This window comes from Nerophis lumbriciformis, linkage group LG05 (genome assembly GCF_033978685.3).
Source record: "Nerophis lumbriciformis linkage group LG05, RoL_Nlum_v2.1, whole genome shotgun sequence".
Lineage (NCBI taxonomy): Eukaryota > Metazoa > Chordata > Actinopteri > Syngnathiformes > Syngnathidae > Nerophis > Nerophis lumbriciformis.
In genome coordinates, this window is record NC_084552.2 from 48,331,420 (window position 1) to 48,357,868 (window position 26,449).

Genomic DNA, 26,449 nt, shown 5'->3' on the forward strand with positions numbered 1-26,449 from the left:
TTAATTATTATTTGCAAAAAAAAAATGAAGTTTATGTGTTTGAACATCAAATATCTTGTCTTTGTAGTGCATTCAATTGATTATGGGTTGAAAATGATTTGCAAATCATTGTATTCCGTTTATATTTACATCTAACACAATTTCCCAACTCATATGGAAACGGGGTTTGTATTTGTATCATAAAACCAGACTTTTACATTTCTAAACTTGGTCCTTCATAGCTATTATTACCTCCAACAGGAGGTAATATCATTGTTTGGCTCTGTTTGTTTGTTAGTTAGCAATATAACTAAAAAACTTTTTTGCAGACTTTGATGAAACTTTTATGAAATGTCTAAAATGGGATAAGGATCAAGTAATTACATGTTGTGTCTGATTCAGGATTGTTTTACTGTTGAAAGATAGGGCTTGGCAGAAGTCTGCACTCATATTTGTCAAATGTTCATAATTGTCCACAAAGTTGCAAGAAGTGAGGTAAAATAAACTTGCAAGATGAAAAAAAGATGTCCGTGTTGTTGACACACGACGGAGCTTGTGAGTGCTGTCGCTACCTGGCAGTAGGGCTGTCTTTGACTAAGGATTTTCAAACTCGCATATTATTGGTTCGATGTTGCTCACAGTCAAATATGATCGTCGGATTGTTGTTTTTGTCTTTTCAAATAGCACAGCAAATTGATATCTCCACAGTTTCCACTGCAAAAAAAAAGGCAAAAACACAGAGAATGGATGGTTCGGTGAGAGGTCTGACTGTTTATGAGGCCATGAATGTGACAGGCTGAGTCCTGACTGTGTGTAGGTGCTGCCAGAGAAGGATGGCTGCGTGCATAGTGGACAGTTTGGTTTGGTAGTGATGTTTCAGGATCATTGCGGCAGACCGTAAAACCTGTTTTGTTTTTGCAGTGATCCTTCCAAAGTGCGTTCGGAGGTTACAATGCTTTTTGATGGGGGATGAGCCCACATCAGCCCCTGGTGTTGTATTTGTCTCTGAGCGAGGGCGAACATGTAGCACCCAATTTTTGTGGCTGTCTAATTTTATTTGTGGTGTGCCGCCACAAATAAATGATTGTGTGAGAAACCGTATGCTCGCCAAAGTTAAATGGCCTAAGCTCCACACCACTGCAAAGGTTTGAAGCTTTTAGCATAATTTGGCTAACATACCAACAAAATATTCCCTCTTGCATTTGCACATACAGTCGCGATCAAAAGTTTACATACACTTGTAAAGAACATAATGTCATGGCTGTCTTGAGTTTCCAATACTTTCCACAACTCTTATTTTTTTGTGATAGTATGATTGGAGCACATACCTGTTGGTCACAAAAAACATTCATGAAGTTTGGTTCTTTTATGAATTTATTATGGGTCTACTGAAAATGTGACCAAATCTGCTGGGTCAAAAGTATACATACAGCAATGTTAATATTTGTTTACATGTCCCTTGGCAAGTTTCACTGCAATAAAGCGCTTTTGGTAGCCATCCACAAGCTTCTGGCAAGCTTCTGGTTGAATTTTTGACCGCTCCTCTTGACAAAATTGGTACAGTTCAGCTAAATTTGCTGGTTTTCTGACATGGACTTGTTTCTTCAGCATTGTCCACATGTTTAAGTCAGGACTTTGGGAAGGCCATTCTAAAACCTTAATTCTAGCCTGATTTAGCCATTCCTTTACCACTTTTGATGTGTGTTTGGGGTCATCGTCCTGTTGGAACACCAAACTGCGCCCAAGACCCAACATCCGGGCTGATGATTTTAGGTTGTCCTGAAGAATTTGGAGGTAATCCTCCTTTTTCATTGTCCCATTTAAAGCACCAGTTCCACTGGCAGCAAAACAGGCCCAGAGCATAATACTACCACCACCATGCTTGACGGTAGGGGTGGTGTTCCTGGGATCAAAGGCCTCACCTTTTCTCCTCCAAACATATTGCTGGGTATTGTGGCCAAAGAAGCTCAATTTTTGTTTCATCTGACCGCAGAACTTTCCTCCAGAAGGTCTTATCTTTGTCCATGTGATGTCCGAGGAGTGTGGCTGAGATGGTGGAGCGGTCGTCCAGAAACTTCCTGGTACGAATTCAGCTTTTGCCATTCTAGCCACTGCCGTTGTGTCTTTGGGCAAACCCCGCCTTGCTTCCAGTGTCGCCCACACTAGTGTATGAATGTGAACGCATGTTTGGTGGTATGCGCAATTTGGCAGCCCGAAGTCAGTCCACCCTGACTGTCTGGGGAATAGGGTTATGTTCATCAGATATTCCATCAAAACTAAGGGTGTACTCATACTATTCGTGCAGTGTTTGACTTGGACACATTTGCGCTTCAGTCCATTTTCTTGCGCCATCACTTGTACACTTTCCCCGACTTTGTGCATTATTTTGAGTCATTCTGATTCTACTGCCTATTCGGCTCAGATGGTAGTGCAGCCGATCAGAAACTTGAGAGTTGGGTATGGTACTTCACCCACCTTGCTCCCGGTGCCACTCACACTCACACTGTATGAATGTGAATGAATGTTTGGTGGTGGTCGGAGAGACCGTAGGTGCAAATTGGCAGGGCAGCTGTGGCTACAAATAGAGCTTACCACCATCAATGTGTGAATGTGGAGTGAATAAATGATGGGTTTTCAGTTGTCACTGTTAAGCGCTTTGAGTGTCTAGAAAAGTGCTCTTTGAATCTAATCCATTATTTCTTGTTAAATACAGTATGTGCTTCATCTCCTCTGACTATTGCGCTTATTCTTTTCAAAGTTGTGCTTCTCAAATAGATGATTTTCAAGATTATGCAGAAGCATCAAGTGTGAATTTCTTGGATGTGGTCTCCACTTTGATAAGTCCTCCTCAGATCTTCCACAGCTGTGATTTCTCTTTTCTTCTGGGATATCTTTTTGACACATTGCTCCGGTTTCTTTCCGTCAGAACTTCTTGTTATTTGAATCTCCCTGGTAAAATGATTATTTAATGTTGATGAAATAAATCAACAGAGGGCTTTGTGTTGACTTGTAAAAAAAACAAAAAACAAAAAAAACACACACTCAAGTACATCACTGGCCTCAGCTCGTCATCCGAGTAAGAAGGAAGCAAATTGAACTGCCAGGCGAGCGCCATCAGAAGACAATGATCTTCTTTTAATTAGATATGAGGAGAAACGTTGCTGCCTTGTACCCGTCCAACATTTTAATCACAATGTGTCACATTCATTTTGCTCTTATTTACATTTTACACTAGCTGCATTCTCTCCATCATGTCTCTTTCCCTTCTTCCACCCTGTCGACATCTGCTACATCAAACCCGCCAGAGACTTCATCAACAATCTATGTTTTTGCGGAGTTGTGGAAAGAATCTCTTGTCGGTGAGTGCTGCAACGTTATCGACAACATTGAAGCCTGTAAACACCAGAATCTTGTAATTTAGGCTGCTGTTAGCATGGATCGCTAACACCTGTAGTTTTGTTGAAACAATCGTCTTGTATTCTGCAAATGCATGAGAACAAACACGCAAAATGGATTGCTTTGCTATTTTGCTCTTTTAAAGGGAAACTGCACTTAAAAATTGCCTATCGTTCACAATCATTATGAAAGACACGACAATGAATTTATTTATTTGAAATTTTTTTGCATTCTAAATAATAAATACATGCGATAAAAACTTTGCTTACATCTTAGCCTATGAGAAAACATTCAAACACTTCCATTGAGGCGTTATGTACATGATGTAAGCATATATGTAACGTAGTAACAGGCACATTTATAATAATATGTTGTATTTACATAATCTGATCATTGTAAGCATACGCGGTGCATTCATTTAAAAAACGCATCACATTTGCTTTTTTTTTTCTTCATCACTGGTTATTACTCACTGCAGACTTCATGAGAACCAACAAACATAATAAAACGTCACCAACTGTATAAGGTCTGCTGTCATTAGGATGCCGACTGCTAGGATGTTCATATATTCCCATTTAGGTGAAGAATGACCATAATGCTCACAAACAAACGGGGGGCAGGGATCAAACGTGCAAATGCACTGAAACTGTTATTTAGGTGCGTGACTTTGGAGGACATTTGAGGAGGAAATGTGTGTTACAAACGTTTGTGTGGTGGTTCTTTCCTATTTGTGCTTATTCCAAGCTGAGCTGCCTACGCATAGCAGCGGCAGCTGAAGTGAAAGTGACAGCATTTACGATGATCAGCTGAATAAAAAAATACCGATTGCCGTCCCAGCAGGCACAAGAAAATAATGCAACAATGATTATACATACATGTCCTTTAAAATTGACTTTGAAAAAATGTTGCAAAATAATTGTATTTGTAAATTGAGACAATGTTGATGTCCAACGTTGGATCCACGTTGGTTGAGAAGTGACCAAATTTTAAAGGTCAAATCAACATCACAACCTGACTTTGAATAAATGTCATCAAAAAGCGTGTTGTATTAACATTGTATTTGTGTTGTAGAATATTGGTTGGGAAATTACCAAAAATCAATGGTCAAATCAATGTCAGAACCCAACATTGATTAAACGTCATCAAAAAGCATGTTGTTTGAGTTGCTGAACGTCAGGACCTCATTCAACAAGTTCTCAATGTTGTTTTAATGTCTTGTGCCTGCTGGGGTATCATTTGTCTCGAATCTTAACAGTCCTCCTCGACTGACCCAATTAGGAACTGGTAGCAAAAAATACCTGTACTCGGTGTACATTCCTAATTTAGGGCCAAATCAAAAGTCAGAGAAACTCATATGTTTCTCTCCAGCACTGACATTGCATTTGTATTGATCCACTCTTTCGTATTTTTCGTTATAAATCAGTAAACTTTATTTTCTGTTTCCTGAGTATCATTTTGATTACACAGCAAATAAGAATATGGGTGCGACAACTTTGTAAAAAGTGTTTTATTAGACTCAAAATATTTTATAAAAAAAAAATTTAATGAATAAAAAGTAAATTAACAATAACAAGATGTAATATTTTCATATGTATTTTGAAGAAAAAGACGTATATTTAATAAAGAAAACAATGTTTTTTGTAAACTCTCCTTGTCTTTTTTTCTCATCGCAGTCCAGTTAATTGCCTCCAAAGTTCACTTTGTCAGCGGTTAATGCAATTTAAGTAGGGTCGCAGCCCTCCTCCCTTCATCAGTGCAGCGTTGGCATTTCATTAAGTTCTGTTTGGGGGCTGCAAGCGGGTGTTTCGCCCCATCAGCTCATCATTAGTAATTAATGCAGTGATGGGATTAGCCACCGCATGATGCTAGTAGCAAGTAGTGTCACACAGCCTTAAGCTATTGTTTACTTTAGTACGCAATTCTCATGTTGCCTTTCCTTGTGTAAACGGATGGTCTCATGTAACGGCTTTTCCCAAGCATGGCAATGGGTTTGCTCTCTGCAGCCTTAATTACATCATTACGGCCAGGATGGATCTCCATCTGCCCGGCCATTACTCCGTGTCCCATTCTGGGAGCCGACCCACATCGCGCCTCCGAATTAGACACAAGGCTAAATGGCGCTCGCTAAATTATGGAGCCATTTGATACGGGGTGCAGGGCGCTATTTCGGAGCATATGTACCGCACACCGGGCGAGAAATTAAGACGAGCGAGGAAGAAAATAGAAAGATGAGGCGCAAAAGCGATTTTGAAAAATGAGAGTGAGTGAGCAAGAGGATAGAATGATGGAGTGGAGGAAGTTCACTTTTCTCTGTGCTGGCCGGCTTGGTGATGGTCTCGTCCTATTGTTAGAAGTTGATAAGATTTTTATGAAGCATGATCACACATTGATTGATTTGGCCATGGATCATTGTCCAAATATACCACACAACTCTACTCATAACGTGCACAGAGGTCTTTTTCTGTTGGAAAGATTTGGGTTGATTGAGATGCATTGCAATGACGGACGTGTTAATCCATTAATTCATTCATGGGTTGATAACTTTGCTTTCCCTAAATCCTAATTCCTTGAGACACTTCTGTAGCCACATTCCCAGTGCACAAAAAATTTAGGAACCCTAACCTCAACCCCATCAAACACCTTTGGGATACACTACAAGGGACATTGGGTTCCAGTATTACTTGTAGGAGCTGCTACTAAGGTCTCTTGTAGTTTGTTGATCATGTTTTGTTGCTGTCCAGGTGCTGCTCATGGAGTATCTGGACGTGAAGAACAGTCGCAGCTCCACAGAGCCATCGGCGCAGCACGCCTACGCCAGCACGGGCAGCGAGTTTGCTGCCTTCTTCGCCAAGAAGAAGCCGCAGCGTGCAAAGCAGTCACTCTTCAAGTAAGAACCCACGCTTGAAAGTGCCCCGTATTGTACAAAACTGACTTTTTAATGACCTTATTAGTAAGGGTGTCCTGATCCGATACAGATATTGGATATTGGTCAGCAAAAAAAACAAAAACAAGTATTGGATTGCAGCTAAAATCTCTGATATAAGCTCCTACCTGAGCTGTCCTGCAAGCGCGTTTACTTTTGCAAAGCTGGAAAGCCTGTCAACATCTAAATGTCCTCCGATAAGCGTGAATCTTTTCTACTATTTTAGTCAGGTCATTTACAAACTTAAATTTAGACAAACTTCAATGGTCCACCAGGGAAATTGTTAAAATGTAAACATGGTAGGCTATAGGCTACTAGGAGATAGCACCTACACAACAGCTAAGCACACAATAGCAAACAAGCTATACAAACGTATACCGGTACATAATACGTTTTCTTCCTTGCACTATATTGCAGTCTAAAACAGCACATTTTTCAATACAAACAAGTACCAAATAATTATAGTTGCATATTACTTACAAATACAATGTCTGTCAAGTCAGAAGCGTATTAGAAAGTATCCAGTAACAAACGTGTCCGCATCATTCAACTTACTGCGTCATGAGCTTAACTTTATGAATTATTGTGATCCTAGGTGTCGCCAAAAATAATTACCAGTCCACTTAAATTTGAAGACAGCATACAGTAAGTCCATTCCAGACGGTCAATACTAAATAGGTTTTTCATACCTGTCATTGGACTAATTTTACTTCATCAAACATTTTTCTAACTTCCACACTACAAAATAAAAAAGCCTGTATGATTCCTGCTAATATCTTGTCGTATTAATATCTGCATCGGCCAATACTCAAGGCTCCTATATCGGTATCATATAGGAAGTGAAAAAGTTGTGTTGGGGCACCCCTACTTATAAGTAATATACTGTATGTCCCAAAAGCCTGTTTATGACCACTCAACATAAGGCAATATTCATCGTCTCTTTATAGTATACTGTTGGCATTACAGCAATTTAACTCACGTAGCTAACATTTGTGTCTTATTTTCCTACTCCTTAATGTTTACATTGTTGTATGTAATATATATGGAATTTAATATGTAAAAGTGCGGAGTTACATTGTACACAGTGATACCTCGGTTTTCGTACACTCTAAAAAAATGTTTGCATGCTGTCTTGATTATTGTACGGCATTTCTAAAAAGTAGGTAAAACACACTATAGGGCTTCTTAGAGACACAACGTGGACAAACACAGCTCATCAGCATTCAACCTACAGACACCCAAACAGATTGTTTCCAGCAGAGCTTATCAAAAACACTTTTATATTGTCTAAATTCCACCATCAAAGCTTCCAATACATAAACTTGACAAATGTCTCTCCTTTTCTTGTAGGTTTGAATCTTCTTCCCATGCCATCAGCATGAGTGCCTACCTGAGGGAGCAGAGACGAGAACTCTACAGCAAAAGCGGAGAATTGCAAGGTAAGGTGGCTGATTCGGATGCAGAGAGGATAGCCAGCTTTAGGTGTCGCTATAAGGGGGAAAAGGTGGGAAAATGTGACTTATTTGGGACTATTCATCAGTTAAAAGCAGGACATTTATGACTGAAAAGCCAAACGACTCACTTAGTGTTTGGAATTGGACTCCCTTCTCTGTACATAAAGGGGCAGATGGATAGGAGGGTGTGATGCAGGTCAAGATGGAACACTCTGGCAGGGAAATAAAGAGATAGCAGTGTGACTTTGCAGAATGCACCTATTTAAGAGGCATTTAAACACACGCACGCACGCACGCACGCACGCACGCACCTAGTAAATGTATACACACACACATGCAGAGCGGTGAGTGAGCTGCACAGTCAGACTCCGGAGAATCAAAGCTCTATCTTCCCACTCTGGCTCTTTTTGTCTGTGACCTTGAGGTTTCACTCTGCACCATGCTTGTCTGCAACCACTCCTTACTTTCTCACAAACCCAGGCCCCCTGTGGACAAGATTGGGTAAACATAAAAAAAAGCCCAGAAAGGTGCAGGAAAGCTCTTTATTCTGTACACCATAAGAAGGCGCTAAAAAGAACACTCAACAGCTATAATTTGTGAGTTTATGGGCTGAAACATTTTAGTTTTTCTGCATTGGCACAATTATTGACCTAATATGATGATGTTTGACTAAGAATGACGAATCATAACTTGGAAAGAAAAATATACTGATTTAACACAAAACTGTCTGTCAAAATCCTGCAATATTAAAATTCTGTTGTACCTCGGTTTTCAACAAAAACATTCGCCAAACGTTTTCTCTCGTTTTCAGCCAACCAAATGTGCTTAACAAACTAGCCCGTTTGGCCGCGTGTCATTCCACAGAATCGAGCGCGCAAAAAATCCCAAGTGTTGGTGACTCAGTGTCTGAGCTTTTTTATTGAGTATGACTGCAAATTAGGCCACCGTGGGGCTAAAGGAAGTTGCGAGTGCCAGGACTTTGATATAGAAGGTGAGGAACATTATTTAATAAAAAAAAAAACCTCCCACACTACAAAGTTAGGTTCTGCGGAGCTTTCCCTTCCCCTCCTCCCTAATCACTGTCTTCATCAACAGGAGTCAATAATGAAGGTAAAAGTGATGTTTAATTTAATTGGCTTATTATATATATATTTCACATTGTTGTACATGCAGAAAACTGTGAAATCTGTATAAAGGATGAATTAAAGCGCTAAATGTACACGACGAGGCAGCATGATGGAAGAGGGGTTAGTGTGTCTGCCTCACAATACAAAGTTCCTGGGTTTGATCCTGCGCTCGGGATCTTTCTGTGTAGAGTTTGCATGTTCTCTCCGTGACTGCGTGGGTTCCCTCCGGGTACTACGGCTTCCTCCCACCTCCAAAGACATGCACCTGGGGATAGGTTGATTGGCAACACTAAATGGGCCCTAGTGTGTGAATGTGAGTGTGAATGTTGTCTGTCTATCTGTGTTGGCCCTGCGATGAGGTGGCGACTTGTCCAGGGTGTACTGCGCCTACCGCCCAAATGCAACTGAGATAGACTCCAGCGACCCTGAAAGGGACAAGCGCTAGAAAATGGATGGATGGATGGATGTACACGACTGCTATTGTGATCACTCAATCAATATTTTTTTTTGTATAGCCCTTAATCACAAGTGTCTCTAAGGGCTTCACAAACTCACAACAACGTCCCATGATCTAAACCCACATGTGATGGTAGAGTGTTCGTTTTGCCACACAATACTTAAATGCTAACAAGAGGGGGATTCAATTATAAATACTGCATTGACAGAGGTGTTGCTTCTTTGACTCTTAAAAGCTGTTTTTTACACAACAACAGAGCAAAACCGTTTTTGCCGTCTTGGCACCACCGCTCAGACTAGATCTGACCAATCTCAGTCCATTACCATGAACTGATGAAGTCTGCTTGGATGAGATGGGAATTTTTTGTAATTATTATCTATTAAATGTGTGTTATGTTAAAATGTTTGAATGTCTGGAAGGGATTATTTGGATTACATTTTGTTACTTTTACATTAGGTAATTTTGCTTGGTATTTATCAGTCTTGGATTGGATTGCTAATGAAAACCGAGGTAGCACTGTACTAAGATAGACCTAGAAGGGCTGATTTGCTGTACAATACAAGAAATAGGTTGCAATGTAGTCAATGAAACTCATTTATACAGTCAGTGCGTCCCCTCCCTTGCTGCTATGCAGAAAACAAGCACAGCAGTGATCAACTGTGGATAAAGGAAAACCCCCAAATGGTCTTGAAATAACAGCTACCGCTTTTTCATATTTCATCTGTCTGCACCTTCAGAAAGAAGGAGCAGTGTGGAATCTTTTTTTTTTTTGACTGGCTGAATGCCTTGGAGCGTTCATAAGAAGATGAGATTTCTCTGAGCTTTCATTTCACCTGTCACAATGCGCCGTCCTGCCTGCCTGCCTGGGCTTCAGCCTTTTCAATGGCTGCAAAGAGATTGAAGGAGTAAGAAATCATTTAGAAAGAGAAATAAGTCCACTGTGATTGGTTGGCGGATGGCAGGACGGTGGGAAGCAAGGGGAGGGAAGGTTAAAAGTCATTGTTTTCCATCAGGGTCCAGCGAAGAAGCCATTAAGAGATTTGGGAGGAGAGAAATTAGAAGAAAAAAACATGCATTGAAAGAGACTTCATCCTGAATCAAATGAAGTTGGGGGCCAAGGCGCGTGGAATGAGAGATGGAGTTGATGAGTTCTTGTGGAGACAGGATTTAGTCGTCTACTTCGAGCTTAGTCATGTGTGCTTGTACCTACAAGACTTATTTGAAGTCAGGAGCTTACCAACATGCACTACACTTGTAGGAAATAGTTTTACAGAACACACCATTGCAGTGATTCCTTTTAATCTCAATGGACAAAAGCAGTGTTTCCTTCATGATCATCTCAAAGAATCAGAAGAAGTCAGGTGACAAAAATCATGGAGAAGTTTCTTCAGCAAAAAAGAAATATGACTAGAGTGGTGAGGTTATATTTTCATTTGTAATTTCATTGTATTGACATTTTATTCATTTTAGGAAACATTATTATTTATTCATTATCAATTAAATTAGAAAGTATGTATTTTAGCACTGCGTAATTGTATGTAAATGTACTTTTCATCAGTTCTTTATGAGTCCCTTCTTTTGCAGTATATTTCATTAATATCTATTTTGTAATCAGTCTGACCTAAGCCTTGTTCAGCATGTTGTTGTATGTGCTGATTTACGTGCTAAATAGATAATAATCTTTGTGATGAACACATGCTTTCATATCATTTGACAATGTTTATCCTGTTAAACTGAAGGTAAATTAGATATAAACATTTAATATGATTAAAATCAAGAGTAAGATTACTAATTCAGTGTTTCGGAAAAGTTGGGCCTCAGGGCCAATCAATAAGGTAAAGAAGCCCTGCTTTGGAGTAGTCAGTGTAGGCTAAAGCTTGTATAGCAGTATAGATTTCCTAACCCCTAAAACATCTTATTAGCTGGTGAGTGCGTACACGTAACAGTGAATGTGTCCAAAGTGTGTACTTTGGTATGAATAATTAGTGTGAGTGCCATTGTTATCAAGCACTGCCTTGATCCTCTTGGGCATGGTATTGAGGTTGTTACTGTAACCGTTTTCTACTTCTCTATGATGACATCAGTCCTCCACCTTCCTTCCTTCCACGTGAGGAGACTTCACAGGTGCTCAGGTGTGTTCAGGTCAGGAAGGAGACATAAAGTAACTTGGCCACTTCATCTCCTTCAGATTTCTCAGTGACGCACTTTATCATCTTGGATGTGTTTGGGCTTCTAATCATGTTGGAAAAACTGCTCTGTGTCCCAGTTTCTGCTGCAGAATCTCACAATTGGACACCATGAACCTCGTGCAGTCCCATACAATGACACTACAATTGAGGTCGACCGATTATCGGCGTATATCGTGGTTGGCCTTTTTTTTTTAGTATCTGTCTTTTAAAATTACAGTTTAAGCACTTTTCCACAGTATATCTCTTCTGCTTAGCTTTCAAAACTTTCATTTTTTTCCAGGAAATCCATTTTTTTCCTCCTTTCCCATTTGTCTTACCAGTTCTGTTTTTGTTTGTTTTGCTACTGCAAGATCTTCCCCCGTCCTAAGCACTCAGGGTTTGGGCTCATTAAAGGAGCGCGGCGAGTTTCACTCATGTGCTGTGATTCCATCAAATAACAACACGACAAAAGATGGATGGACATTAAGATGACAAAAAAGATGTCTCTGGATGGACATTACGATAACAGAAAATATATCTCCGTGAAAAATACAAACTTTGTGCAATTATATTGACAAATAGGAGATGTATTTAAGTAAAGAAGATGAAGCAGCATTCTCATAGATTCTGTAACATCTCGGAAGAAATTATGTCAGACAGATTGAAAAATGTCTCGCCTATAAGCTAAGTGAACGATCCCAAAATAGTTATTATTTAAATGTTCGCAATATTTAAGGGGTCCTCAAGAGGAAACCTTCAAATGTATTAAATCCATAAATTGCTATAAAGTTGTATAAAATTGAATAGATGGCAAGTTATTGTGATGTTGAGAAATCCCATATTTTTACCTGATTTCCCAATAGATTTCCCATACTTTGAAATGCAAATGTTGGCGCTTTTCTGATCCGCAGCATTAGACACATGTAATAAATAAATGATAAGTGGGTTGTACTTGTATAGCGCTTTTCTACCTTCAAGGTACTCAAAGCGCTTTGACACTACTTCCACATTTACCCATTCACACACATAATTCACACACTGATGGAGGGAGCTGCCATGCAAGGCGCTAACCAGCACCCATCAGGAGCAAGGGTGAAGTGTCTTGCTCAGGACACAACGGACATGACGAGGTTGGTACTAGGTGGGGATTGAACCAGGGACCCTCGGGTTGCGCACGGCCACTCTCCCACTGCGCGACGCCGTCTTGTTTATGAAATCCCCTGATGTTGTTTGGTGCTAAATTAATTACAACATTAGCGCCGCATTAAACATTATGTCACTACTGGTCCTCAAAAACAATGTTTACCGGTAAATGAAAACAACTTAAAGCCTTGTCCAACTGTTTGTTGACATATATACTATTAATGTTTAAATTACTTTTACTGCTAATGACTATCGGCTCTATATATCGGTTATTGACCTCCTTGACTACTAATAATCGATATCGGTATCGGCCCTGAAAAAACCCGATATCGGTCGACCTCTAAACTACAACCACCATGCTTGACCGTGGGCAGGACACAATGATCTTGTATTGTTTATTGACTTATTTTCAATGTGTAGTACTGCAATGTAAGCAGTAAACTGACTACTCTATAAATATGTTTTCAATAGTATCGTGGGGGCCAGCAATCGGAGGGTTGCTGGTTACTGGGGTTCAATCCCCACCTTCTACCATCCTAGTCATGTCCGTTGTGTCCTTTGGCAAGACACTTCACCCCTTGCTCCTGATGGCTGCTGGTTAGAGCCTTGCATGGCAGCTCCCGCCATCAGTGTGTGAATGTGTGTGTGAATGGGTAAATGTGGAAATACTGTCAAAGCGCTTTGAGTACCTTGAAGGTAGAAAAGCGCTATACAAGTATAACCCATTTATTTATTTATCATTTATCGTCCCTAGAGTGGATACAGGGCCACCCCTCCCCATACCCAGATCACGTGCTGTGCATGGGGGCCCCGAGATCCGTGGGCATGATAAGGCGCATGGAAAATGTTGATTGATTAATGACAGGGTGCTTTATATTACATTTTACTGCAAATATATTCCTAGCCCCTTGCTGCTTTGTCACTGGTAACATTATAATAGGGCTTGAAAGTGTGACATGGAAACGCAATGCATCATGGGTCTTACTGCATCGGAATAACATCTTTACATTGGGTTGAATGCAAGACTTTGTTTTGTCTTTTAACAAGTACCAAATGTGTCCGAACGTGCAACATAATCAACTGCCACAATGGTTGTCATGATCGCTTCACCTACTCAGTGGCCTAGTGGTTAGAGTGTCCGCCCTGAGATCGGTAGGTTGTGGGTTCAAACCCCGGCCGAGTCATACCAAAGACTATAAAAATGGGACCCATTACCTCCCTGCTTGGCACTCAGTATCAAGGGTTGGAATTGGGGGTTAAATCACCAAAAAATGATTCCCGGGCGCGGCCACCGCTTCTGCCCACTGCTCCCCTCACCTCCCAGGGGGTGATCAAGGGTGATGGGTCAAATGCAGAGAATAATTTCGCCACACCTAGTGTGTGTGTGACAATCATTGGTACTTTAACTTTAGCGGGAAAAAAGGATTTAGCGAGATTTCTCATTTCCAGCTTGGGAGCAAAGCCAAGGAAGTCGGATTAGTGAGCTAATAAAGAGACGATTAATAGTCTGAATAGCAGCCGTGAGACGATCAAACTTCACTTAACGTCATCACCTGGTACATGTTGGTGTGTTCACGGCATTTTCACACTGGTAAGTTTGAATCAAAGCCTGTTTTATTCTGTTGCACATGTTTGAGTTTGAGTTTTGAGTTTATTTCGAACATGCAAGCATACAACATGATACATCACAATTTCCAGTTTCTCTTTTCAACATGTTCGATTAGGAGTAGTAGCAGAGCTTTTTTTATCCTACCCCTTTTCTTTTACATAACAGTTGCTAAAACTTTTGTTCACTTCCTGTTCTCAATTTATTCACAATATACTCCATAAGTAATCACAATAAAAATAAATAAATAAATAATACTCGGTGAAGTAAGTTACATTTCATATAGTGAGATGAGTAAGATTATTTTGTGGCATCTAGTAGGCTGTTGGCATTAGTTGTTAAGCTAAGCTAGCTGAGGGTTATGAACAACATACAATGTTTGGGAAAAAAGTAATACCCCTATTCATAGACCAATAACTGAGAAAACTTGAAATATTTCCCACATTAATGCCCAATGTATTTCAGACTTGAAATATATTTGGTTTGAAACAAATTTCTCTAGGAGATGCCACATAGTGACAAGTCCAGGTGACTCACCTCTAAAAAGGACGACGGTCTTCTCTTTCTGATGTAAAATTCTGAGGTCTCTCACATTCCCAAAGTTGGTTTGTCTGTGAGCCTTTACTGACTTTGCATCCCGAAATGGTTTGCCTGTATAAAATCTGACTTCGTTGACGACCGAGATACAGGACACGATCGGCAGTTTGCTAAAATGTTGTCGATTGGATGTGCTCACATGGATCAATTCCACCTTTTTTTTTTTTTAAGGTGACAAGCCTTTGGACCCCGAATTAAACAAGTTGAAAAACGTATTCGGGTGTTACCATTTAGTAATCAATTGTACGGAATATGTACTTCACTGTGCAATCTAATAAAAGTTTCAATCAATCAATCAATCAATTGGAACAGGGTCCAGTTTGTTTAGGTACAGTCCCTTGATTTTTGTTTCTCCAGTTTTTCTCCAGTTTGTTGCTCTCTCTAACAATACCGCTGGTTGAGTACAGCCATATAAACCAAAACTTTGTCCAGCAACAATGGCTACCCAGCCCTCACAATGCATTGCAAAATCACGTGCCTTTTCAAACCCTCTAGCACAGGGGTGTCACACGTACGACCGTAACAGGTTTTGCTTTTTTTTTTTAACAAAAGAAACTCCTGTTCTAAATGTGTCCACTGGATGTCACAATAGCAATTCTGTTAGGCAAGCAAACGGTTTATACCGAGGCCAAGCAGGAGGTACACAGTAAAGGGTCCTCCTCCTCGACCCACATCAAACTTAAAACTGTCGTTTTATGTCTTCTGCTTCAAACACATCGTTATTTGGCACCCTTACTCCCCCAAAATGTCTCTGTCAAACACGAGAAATGTGTGAAAGAGAAAACTTAACAATTTGAATAGTTTTTACCTCCGTTTCTTACGGTTTGTTGAGTTAGCACTGGATTGATACGTGGACATGACAAAGAGGGCATTTGATACCTCGAAGAATTTACATGTCTTTATGTTCAATCCCAGAAAGAATAGATTAGAATATAATAGAAAGTACTTTATTGATCCTTGAGGGGAATTCAGCACCACAGTTCGCTCACAATAAACAATAAGCACTTAGGTATGTTTTACATGTGAATAATATAAATAAACTGTGATTTAAAGTTTAATCCTGACTTTGTAGATACACTGAGACAAAGTCTAAGATCATTGTGTTTTTGAAGCTGCACCAATTTCCTCAGAATTTTCAACAAACTTGAAGTGTTTTGTCCAGATGATTATTTGTGATTTGTATGTTTTCAGAATGTGCTTGTTCTATTTTTGGCCAAAGTAAAACAAAGAAAACAACCTGGAGTTGTCTTTATTTTAAAGTTATCATGCCATGATTTTACCATTACAGCCCACTTGGGAATACATTTTCCTCCGTGTGGCCCCTGAGCTAAAATGAGTTTGACACCCCTGCTCTAGCAAGTTTCCCTTGACAAAGTCATAGGGAGGTTTTGAAAGGCAGACATAGTGTGTTTGATCTCTGGTTGAACTAGTGGCGGGAAGGTTTTTTAAATTGGAAAAGTGTTAAATTTCAAAAATAATTATTAAAACATTTATTTTCTATGAATGTGTTTTAATACAAAACATGTAATATATTACATTCAAGTTTGAGTCACATAGTGTAAAAGCTTCTTTCAAACAAGTAAAGTGTGAACAATTTTTTGTCATGGGGGGCTCCAGATAAAATTCTGCTTATGGTCCCTATTTAGCCAGGGGGGGGGGCCCTGAGAAGATATAAAAATGACTGCTAGAATTTGAGGGCTGTACTTGTGTGTGCCAGATACTGTACACGCCACTGCGAGGCACTGATTGGCTCAGTGCATGGTCAGCCTCCCCAAACATCTCATCAAGAGCAATTATGGGGTTCATTTTCTCGCTCCAAGAAACGCTGTCCCTCGGGGGAGACTAGAGGAGACAACCCGTCAAGCTTTTAATCAGCACATTCCGTTCAGGTCTAACCCTTGCGAGTTTGAGTGTGAAAGTGTGTGCGTGCATGTGTGGTAAGAAGGAACCACCAGAGATGCTTTGTATTATTGTTATTATCGTTTCCAACTTTTTCGGACTAATGGATTTGAACGTGTACTTTATGTGTTGAGGCCAACACATGCAAACACATAGGACCAGTTAATTGCTCGTCCCTTGCACACACCTCATACGCTTCAATTAATCCACAAGTCTTTATTACGGCGCCATATTTATTCTACCCCCAAGCTGGTGGAGGTTTTTTAGCCACGACTTCACACTACAAAACCTCATCCAGTTTCAATCCCACTTCCTATGAATAAATGATGAAAATAACAATTTTCCAGCTGTAGACGTGTTACTACCCCTGTCATTGCTTCTACATTGTCTGTGTGGAGCGGCAGATGACACTTCTGGGAGGTGAGGTGAGAATATATTTAGCCATAACTCCCCACCACAAAATGTATTTAAAATTTTAAAAATATATATGTATTTTCCCATTATGTCATGGTTGTTTATTGTTTCGTGTAATGTTGCTTCAGGGCACGTTTGAAGTGACAGCTCGTCTCTCCATGCCTCTTGATAGCATGATTGCAAATAAAAACACATTCCATGACCGCCCTCCTTCTAATATATTTCACACATTCTTTGTTTTTCGCCTTTTAATATTTAAAATAGACTCATTCAAACCAAATCATACAAAAACCAAGCCATCTTTCCATTAAAATAAATAAGGTAAATCCAATGTATCTGTTTAGACACCCCAAAAAATTAACACAAAACACATTTTATAGAGAATACTTAAATTTTTACATGCAGAAAACCACATAATAATTTAGAGTATTTTTTACTCCCAGCCGTCCAAAGACGACTTGGAAATCTGTTTTGGTATCATCTGATTGGCATCTGACTGTCTCATTAGATTCAACAGGAGAGACAATTAACAAAGTACATTACTTTTACAACAAAATTCTGCAGAATATATAGAATCAAATCAGATTGTAGGTGGTTTTTGTTTTTACCATTTGCGTTAATGCATTACGTATTTGTTGCATATATATATATATATATATATATATATATATATATATATATAAAATAAAATATAAAATCTCCTGATGATTGAGGGAACCCCCCCTCATGAAACAGGCCTGTAGAGATGAAATAGTCTTGTGATTTTTTTCCCACACATACATATATATATATATATATATATATATATATATATATATATTATATATATATATATATATATATATATATATATATGTATTCATTTATTCATTTATTAACACACATACACATTGTGAGGTGAAGTGAATTATATTTATATAGCGCTTTTCTCTAGTGACTCAAAGCGCTTTTACATAGTGAAACCCAATATCTAAGTTACATTTAAACCACTGTGGGTGGCACTGGGAGCAGGTGGGTAAAGTGTCTTGCCCAAGTACAAAACGGCAGTGACTAGGATGGCGGAAGCGGGGATCAAACCTGGAACCCTCAAGTTACTGTTGCCATTTCTAATACAAAGTTAAATATAGTTCAAGCTTATATCTGTCAGTAGACTCCATATGGAAGCGCTAAAAACTACAACATGGCTGACAGGGAGAAGACACAGCCGAATTTACTGTTTTGTGCTGAATGCTCCTGTCTGAGGAAGCTGCAGTGTGCAGCTCTTTGTAATCACTAATCATGAGGCTTGTTAAGCATGGCGTCCGATTTACCATAGTCGAGTGTAACATGTATGATGGATGCAATTTTTTTCCTGGTCTTTATTTTTGTGCTTTTTTGGCATGGGGATTTGCTTTGTGTATACGTATGGTACACATATAATAATTTGTCTACGAGTAATCTCATTAGAAGCATCTGAAAAGACACAGGTAGCAAAGGTGTTTATAATGTATAAGTAAAAGCCGCCATCCGTCAAGAAGGGGGTCAGCAGAAGTAGCGTTCACTGTCAAGCTGGGTTGTACAAAGGGTGGGAGAGGAGGTGCAAATGGAAAAGTGTCTGGCGGGAGATGTTGTGGTGCTGGAGGTGATGCTGGCTGGGACATCAGGCAGGGAGGGGATTATTCCTGCCAAGTGATGTGCAATGTTGCACTGGGAGCTTAGCATGCTGATGTGTTTTTGCTTGGGGTTGAGGACTTTAGGTGTGATAAATTGTACAGGTATACCTAATAAAGTGTCCACTGAGCCCAGGTCAATAGTGTCATGGAAATCAGTCATAACATTTGCCTGGTGTGTCAATCATCCATTGTCTTGAGTGCTTCATCAATACATGACCTGGCAATTATGATTTAAAGGGAAGCTCACGTGGGATTTGAACTTTGTCAGTGGAAAAAGTCGATTTTTGCCTTCCCCTTTGCACAATCTTTATAAAGATGCGATACTTAATACTAATGTGGTCCATGAGCACAGATTAGACAGTAGTAAAGGAAAAATCAGGGACGATTACATTCAAACATCTAATGGTCAACAATTTTAGAATACTAATATGTGGAATAAATATTATGGTACAGATTGAAACTAAATAAGCATATGGTGTTTATAAAACATGTGGAGGATACAGAATGCTGACCACCATTGTGTTTGATATAATTTGTAAGGTAAGGGAATCTTTCACATTTGAAACGATACGGTACCAATTCCCTGTACCTGGGAATCGATACTGGTAATTAACAGTACCAATTTTCTGTACTTTTGATAATTGCTTAATAATACAGTTTTAAAAAAGAATGTCATTTAACAGTGATGTTAAAATAATGTCCAGTTGTTGTACCGTGTTCTCTTACACTTCCGAGTATCATTTGCAAATACAGGTAAAAGCCAGTAAATTAGAATATTTTGAAAAACTTGATTTATTTCAGTAATTGCATTCAAAAGGTGTAACTTGTACATTATATTTATTCATTGCACACAGACTGATGCATTCAAATGTTTATTTCATTTAATTTTGATGATTTGAAGTGGCAACAAATGAAAATCCAAAATTCCGTGTGTCACAAAATTAGAATATTACTTAAGGCTAATACAAAAAAGGGATTTTTAGAAATGTTGGCCAACTGAAAAGTATGAAAATGAAAAATATGAGCATGTACAATACTCAATACTTGGTTGGAGCTCCTTTTGCCTCAATTACTGCGTTAATGCGGCGTGGCATGGAGTCGATGAGTTTCTGGCACTGCTCAGGTGTTATGAGAGCCCAGGTTGCTCTGATAGTGGTCTTCAACTCTTCTGCGTTTTTGGGTCTGGCATTCTGCATCTTCCTTTTCACAATACCCCACAGATTTTCTATGGGGCTAAGGTCAGGGGAGTTGGCGGGCCAATTTAGAACAGAAATACCATGGTCCGTAAACCAGGCACGGGTAGATTTTGCGCTGTGTGCAGGCGCCAAGTCCTGTTGGAACTTGAAATCTCCATCTCCATAGAGCAGGTCAGCAGCAGGAAGCATGAAGTGCTCTAAAACTTGCTGGTAGACGGCTGCGTTGACCCTGGATCTCAGGAAACAGAGTGGACCGACACCAGCAGATGACATGGCACCCCAAACCATCACTGATGGTGGAAACTTTACACTAGACTTCAGGCAACATGGATCCTGTGCCTCTCCTGTCTTCCTCCAGACTCTGGGACCTCGATTTCCAAAGGAAATGCAAAATTTGCATGGTTGGGTGATGGTTTGGGGTGCCATGTCATCTGCTGGTGTCGGTCCACTCTGTTTCCTGAGATCCAGGGTCAACGCAGCCGTCTACCAGCAAGTTTTAGAGCACTTCATGCTTCCTGCTGCTGACCTGCTCTATGGAGATGGAGATTTCAAGTTCCAACAGGACTTGGCGCCTGCACACAGCGCAAAATCTACCCGTGCCTGGTTTACGGACCATGGTATTTCTGTTCTAAATTGGCCCGCCAACTCCCCTGACCTTAGCCCCATAGAAAATCTGTGGGGTATTGTGAAAAGGAAGATGCAGAATGCCAGACCCAAAAACGCAGAAGAGTTGAAGGCCACTATCAGAGCAACCTGGGCTCTCATAACACCTGAGCAGTGCCAGAAACTCATCGACTCCATGCCACGCCGCATTAACGCAGTAATTGAGGCAAAAGGAGCTCCAACCAAGTATTGAGTATTGTACATGCTCATATTTTTCATTTTCATACTTTTCAGTTGGCCAACATTTCTAAAAATCCCTTTTTTGTATTAGCCTTAAGTAATATTCTAATTTTGTGACACACGGAATTTTGGATTTTCATTTGTTGCCACTTCAAATCATCAAAATTAAATGAAATAAACATTTGAATGCATCAGTCTGTGTGCAATGAATAAATATAATGTACAAGTTACACCTTTTGAATGCAATTACTGAAATAAATCAAGTTTTTCAAAATATTCTAATTTACTGGCTTTTACTTGTATTATACAGTGCATCCGGAAAGTATTAACAGTGCTTCACTTTTTTCCCATTTTGTTATGTTACAGCTTTATGGCATAATGGAATGAATTCACTTTTGTGCTCAAAATTCTACACACAATACCCCATAATGACATGTGAAAAATATTTTTTGAGCTTTTTGCAAATGTATTGAAAATAAAAAAACTAAGAAATCACATGTAACAAAGTATTTACAGCATTTGCTCAATACTTATTTCTTTTTTTGACTTCCTGTGTTCAACATGTTCAATCAGTAAAGTAATTCTTACTCCTTTTTGGACCCACCCGGAATTGTGCAAATATACATGTGATGTTTCCTCATGTAACTTTGTTAAGCATGTTTAAAATAAACTTTTACATCACCAAGATATCAGTGCAGTATTCCCAGCAGAACGCTACCTTTATATAAATGTTCGATTTGTGTTTCACAGATGATGGATGAGGGATTTTATAGGCTGCCAGTTTGGTCAAATGTTGTCATACATGACATGTACGACACGCTGTAATTGAACCACACCTTGTGTGTATTTCTCTACATGAGGATGTCAAGAGAAAATGACACGTCTCTCTGCTTTGCCTACCCTTTAAAGGCCTTCCACCCTGCAGCCACATAACTGGTTGTGGAGATAAGATGGAAGGTTGTTACCTGACATGCTGTTAATATCATGTCAAACATTTGTGCTTCCTCTTAAATATTATGGCCGCTAGCACGAGACCCGATGCAATTTCATTTCATGTTGTTTACTCTGTGCAGTAATTAAGGCTTGTTTTTCTCCTCAAACTCTGAAGGAATGTAAATGATCTTGGCGTGTACCCAATTGTACTCATGCATCAACAACCAAAGCAGCCCTACTTTGAACCTTTATCACAAAAAAAATGAATGTTGTGCGCTTCACCATAATGCGGTAGGAACAGGATTCATCCAAGGAAATCAGCAAGAAAAATAATAGTAAAATCATGAATATAGCAATAAATAATGACAAAAATAAAATGATTTTATTGAAAAAGTAATTATATTTATACACATTTATATAGTCTGCGATTCAATTTGGAGGAGTCCGATTCAATTATCATCCTCGCAAATGAATCGTCGGACATTGAACCTTAGTCCCCCCGTGTACAGAGGCTGAGTCGGAATGCACCGTCACCGAATAGGAGCCCCCCGTCAGTCACGTAACATGCCAGTGTTCTGGTGAGACATGCTCCCCATGGAAATGCATGCATCCCCTGCATCTGCGCATGCGTAAGAATCCAAGATCACTTCTTTCAAGCTCACCGGCTCTTTGATGGAATGTTCACAAAGCTAACTCGTTGCCATCTATCAAACATGACAATCTCCACTACCTTATATGGTATAGGGCTAAACGCCTTACTCATGCTGCATAATTTATGTTTTTAGCTCATGCCCATTTATACAGTTTCAATTTGTCTCTCGGAGGCAAAAAAGTTTTGGCACCCATGTCAATAGATATTATTATAGATAGTCAAGTTTGATTGTCTTGTCGGTGTCTTGGCAAATCTCCACCTTGTTTATTTATTGTAGTGCCTTTTTGAGGTGGAAACAATTGTATATGAGATCTGTTTATTTGTGGGGATCCACAATATATTTTTTTCTTGGTAGCCTACATGAAGCTTACAAAAAACTGATCGTTGACTGTGGGCAAAATCTAACAAATCAGATTGAACTATGAAAATCTTTAATTAGTTATAACTTGAAATGTTTCAAACAAGTTTGAAAAAAAGTTCTTATTTCGATGAAAAGCGCTAAAAAGGACAACAGAAGGAGATTACGACAAGGTTGAGCCAGTTTACACAGCGCTGAAATTCAATCATACAGATGGAGCCTCGTCGTATTTTCTCCAACCTGAGGCTAATTTCAATTAGAAGAAGTCTTGTCATTACTGGCAGCTTTCAGAGCCACCTCTGTGTTTGCTTTTAATCTCAGGTCTGCTGATTGGAGGAGGAAAGGGAGGAAGGGAACAAAGTTGGAAGCATCTTTTGTTGGCGTTCCTTCAGCGAAATGTAAACTTGTGTAGGACATTTAAAGACCACTCAGTATTCATTGTGCACTGTATGTTTGTTGTCATAGCATCACTCACAGTAAATCCACAGGGGACCGTCTTGATACTACGCAGAAAAAAAACACGCTTTTAATAATTAATCCAACTCATTTCACGCCTCGATTTATTTATGCCATTATTTATTGATGCTATTAATTCTCATCTGAGGTTCACTCTCCTGGATGGCGGCGTCAAATTCCATTTTAATAATGAATGGCGCTCATTAGGATCCAATCAGACATGAAGAGAGACAGATTGTGATCGGATGCCCCCGCCAAAGATGACCAAAGATTCATGTATTATTGAGACAACGCTGTGCTTTTTAGGGGTGGTACAGGTCACAAAATTCACGGTTGGGATCTTATGATGGTTTTGTGGTCACGGTTTTCAGTTCAATATAGTTTGTTGTTTCACCCCAGACTACCATATATATCCCAATAATCCACCATTACCTTTTATCAGTTGTGGATATTACAAAAATATCTTATAAAATGAAAGTTAAAACACTTTTTCTAAAGCTCTGATCGATGTAAAAAAAATAAAAATAAAAATGATTGTAAAATCTTTATAAGCCTGTTTTATAGCAACACCATAAAGTGAAGCACAAGCTTTGTCCGAACGAGTTGACTTTCTTTAAATAAAAAAATAAAAAATTAAAATAAATGCAATGTCAGTTAATTAAATGTAAAATGCCTTACATTTATTGGTGCAATACGTCATTGGACAATTTTGAGCAGTATTTTAAGTCAAAGCATAATCATGTTGTAACATAAATGTACCAACAAGTGCTTTAAGTACAAAGTGCTTATGTAAACTACTTATTTGAAGCATTGATTTTGTTGGCACAGTCAGACAGGATGCTGCACACAGCACTTTTATTGTGAATGCTGAACGTGTGTTGCTGTTCTTAAGGGGTCTTGACGGCTGCTATGATTTTTTAGGGGAGATGACTTTAGGCTGAAATAAAAATGATACATCGGTGGTATCGTCCACAACAATGAAATGCAATGAAACTCTATTGTCATTGCAATTAAAAAGTACAACACAATCTGTTTTCAGTATAACCCGTCCAAGAACAGACCTACAGTAGACAGGGTAGACCGACCAGGAAGACCGATGGGTCACCACAAGGGCAGCGCCTTGTAGAAAGGTAGGAAAAAAGGTAAACATGGGAAGAGGGAGGAGGAAAAGCAAAAAGCAAATTTGAAACCAGAAAAAAAAACAAAGAAGCAAAAGCACGAAAGATAAGAAAGAACAAAAGCATCCGCTTTTGCTGAAAGCCAGACAGAAAAACAACATCACATATATGATGTGTTGTTAGTGTTTGTGTTGTCCCAGCTAGCATTGCGTCCTTGTTTGTTTGCAGATTTAGAGCATGTTTCAAGTGGTCATTGCAACTTTGTTGAGTTTAGGTGGTAGCGGTTCAGTGTTTTGGGGATTAATGAGCAGTCCTTAACATGATTCCCTCAGACAAACAAATATTCCTTCTTCTCATGATGACAACATTTCACTCATTGTCGATTTCTGTGATTTTCCACATTTAAGAGTCGATTTTGTTTTTATTGGCTTATTCTATGATTCCATCCCATGATTCCATTATCGCAAGCCATAAGGCTCTACTTCGTGTATGATCAGAACTACACGTACGCAAACTGATTAGTAAAACAAAACAAAACAAAACAAAAACAAACATAATCCGAACAACACACACAATTCATGCAGTGTTCTATCTCTAATGCATTTGCTATAGGTATGCATATACGGACAATTTTGCACACTTATTCATGAACAGCAAATTAAGATTCTCCCAGCATGCTGGGAGATGATGTTGCCAAAATAAATGCGATTGGAAATGGAAGAACAAGTCACAAAACATTCCATAACCATGTAAAACATCCATAACCCTATACAACTTGTAGATGAGGGATTATTCCCTATCTTTATTCATCTCTTTACTCATCTCTTCGCTCTCTTTAACACACACACATGTCCCAGGAGACTCGCATGTGTTTAAGAATATAATAACTTAAAAGAAATCACGCATATATTCTCTGGCTGCCTAAATCTGCAGGATCAGACCCCTTTTTTTCCTCATTAAACCCAGGAAAGTGTGGCTAATGCAATTTCACTAAGTCACTGGCTGACTTGATTACATGTGGGATGGGGGAGCGGATGCCAAGGCGCCGCAGGGGGTAGGTGGCTGGATACTTGTGTGGTGTAGGTAAGTAAGTGTATCAGAGTGTGCATATGCCTTTAAGCCAGTCACGTTATGACCCATAGGAGTCGTGTATGTGTGTTGCAAGGATTTTGCCGCATTAGGTATCAATCTCCATCATGGGTCTTCAACCTTTTTCACTATGAGTGAGTGTTGCCAAAATGAAAACAACAGGGATCCACTTGTGTTGTATATGATAGGGTAACACATTTAGAGGCTCTATTACATGGGAATTTTTTTAACTAAAATAAGGCCCTTTTGGCTGAACACGCATACATTTTAGAAATAGTTTAGAAGTTATTGTCACTGTCTAAACCAGGGGGGTCAAACTCATTTTAGATCGGGGGCCAAATGGAGAAAAATCTACTCCCAAGTGGGCCGGACTGGTAAAATCACGGAACAATAACTTAAAAATAAAGACGACTTCAGATTGTTTTCTTTGTTTAAAAATAGAACAAGCACATTCTGAAAATGTACAAATCATAATGTTGTTGTTTTTTTTTTACACTTGAGCGAGACACTTCAGCCTTGCTCCTGATGGGTCGTGGTTAGCGCCTTGCATGGCAGCTCGCACCATCAGTGTGTGAATGTTTGTGTGAATGGGTGAATGTGGAAATAGTGTCAAAGCGCTGTGAGTATCTTGACGGTAGAAAAGCGCTATACAAGTATAACCCGTTTACCGTTTATTCTACCTTTATTTGTTGTTATATATACTTTCTGAATAAATTATGTGAATATGTTCATCAGTCAACTCATTGGTGTTAATTTTCAATCTATCAAGATAAAAAAAAAAATATCAAAATCAAATTACAGGATGTTATTTATGTAGTTTGCTCATTTTCCTCGACTGGTGCTCTAACATCATGTGTTTTTTTTGTGTGTTTTTTTTTTTTTTTACAAATGTAGCATCATCTACAAAGATCCAAAAAATGTATATTGCGACATTTCATGGACATATTGAGAACAGCAGTTTCTTTAATTAAAAAATTTCGGCTCATTTT

General features: G+C 39.2%; 1 protein-coding gene across 1 annotated transcript in view; it reads left to right on the forward strand.

The window, feature by feature from the left end:
• exoc4 (exocyst complex component 4) overlaps positions 1-26,449 on the forward strand; it is a 160,763-nt gene that overhangs the window by 22,594 nt on the left and 111,720 nt on the right. The window contains exons 9-10 of the mRNA XM_061959465.2: positions 6,117-6,262; positions 7,649-7,737. Of these exons, the coding sequence (XP_061815449.1) occupies positions 6,117-6,262; positions 7,649-7,737 (235 nt within the window). The remainder of the gene's footprint in view (positions 1-6,116; positions 6,263-7,648; positions 7,738-26,449) is intronic.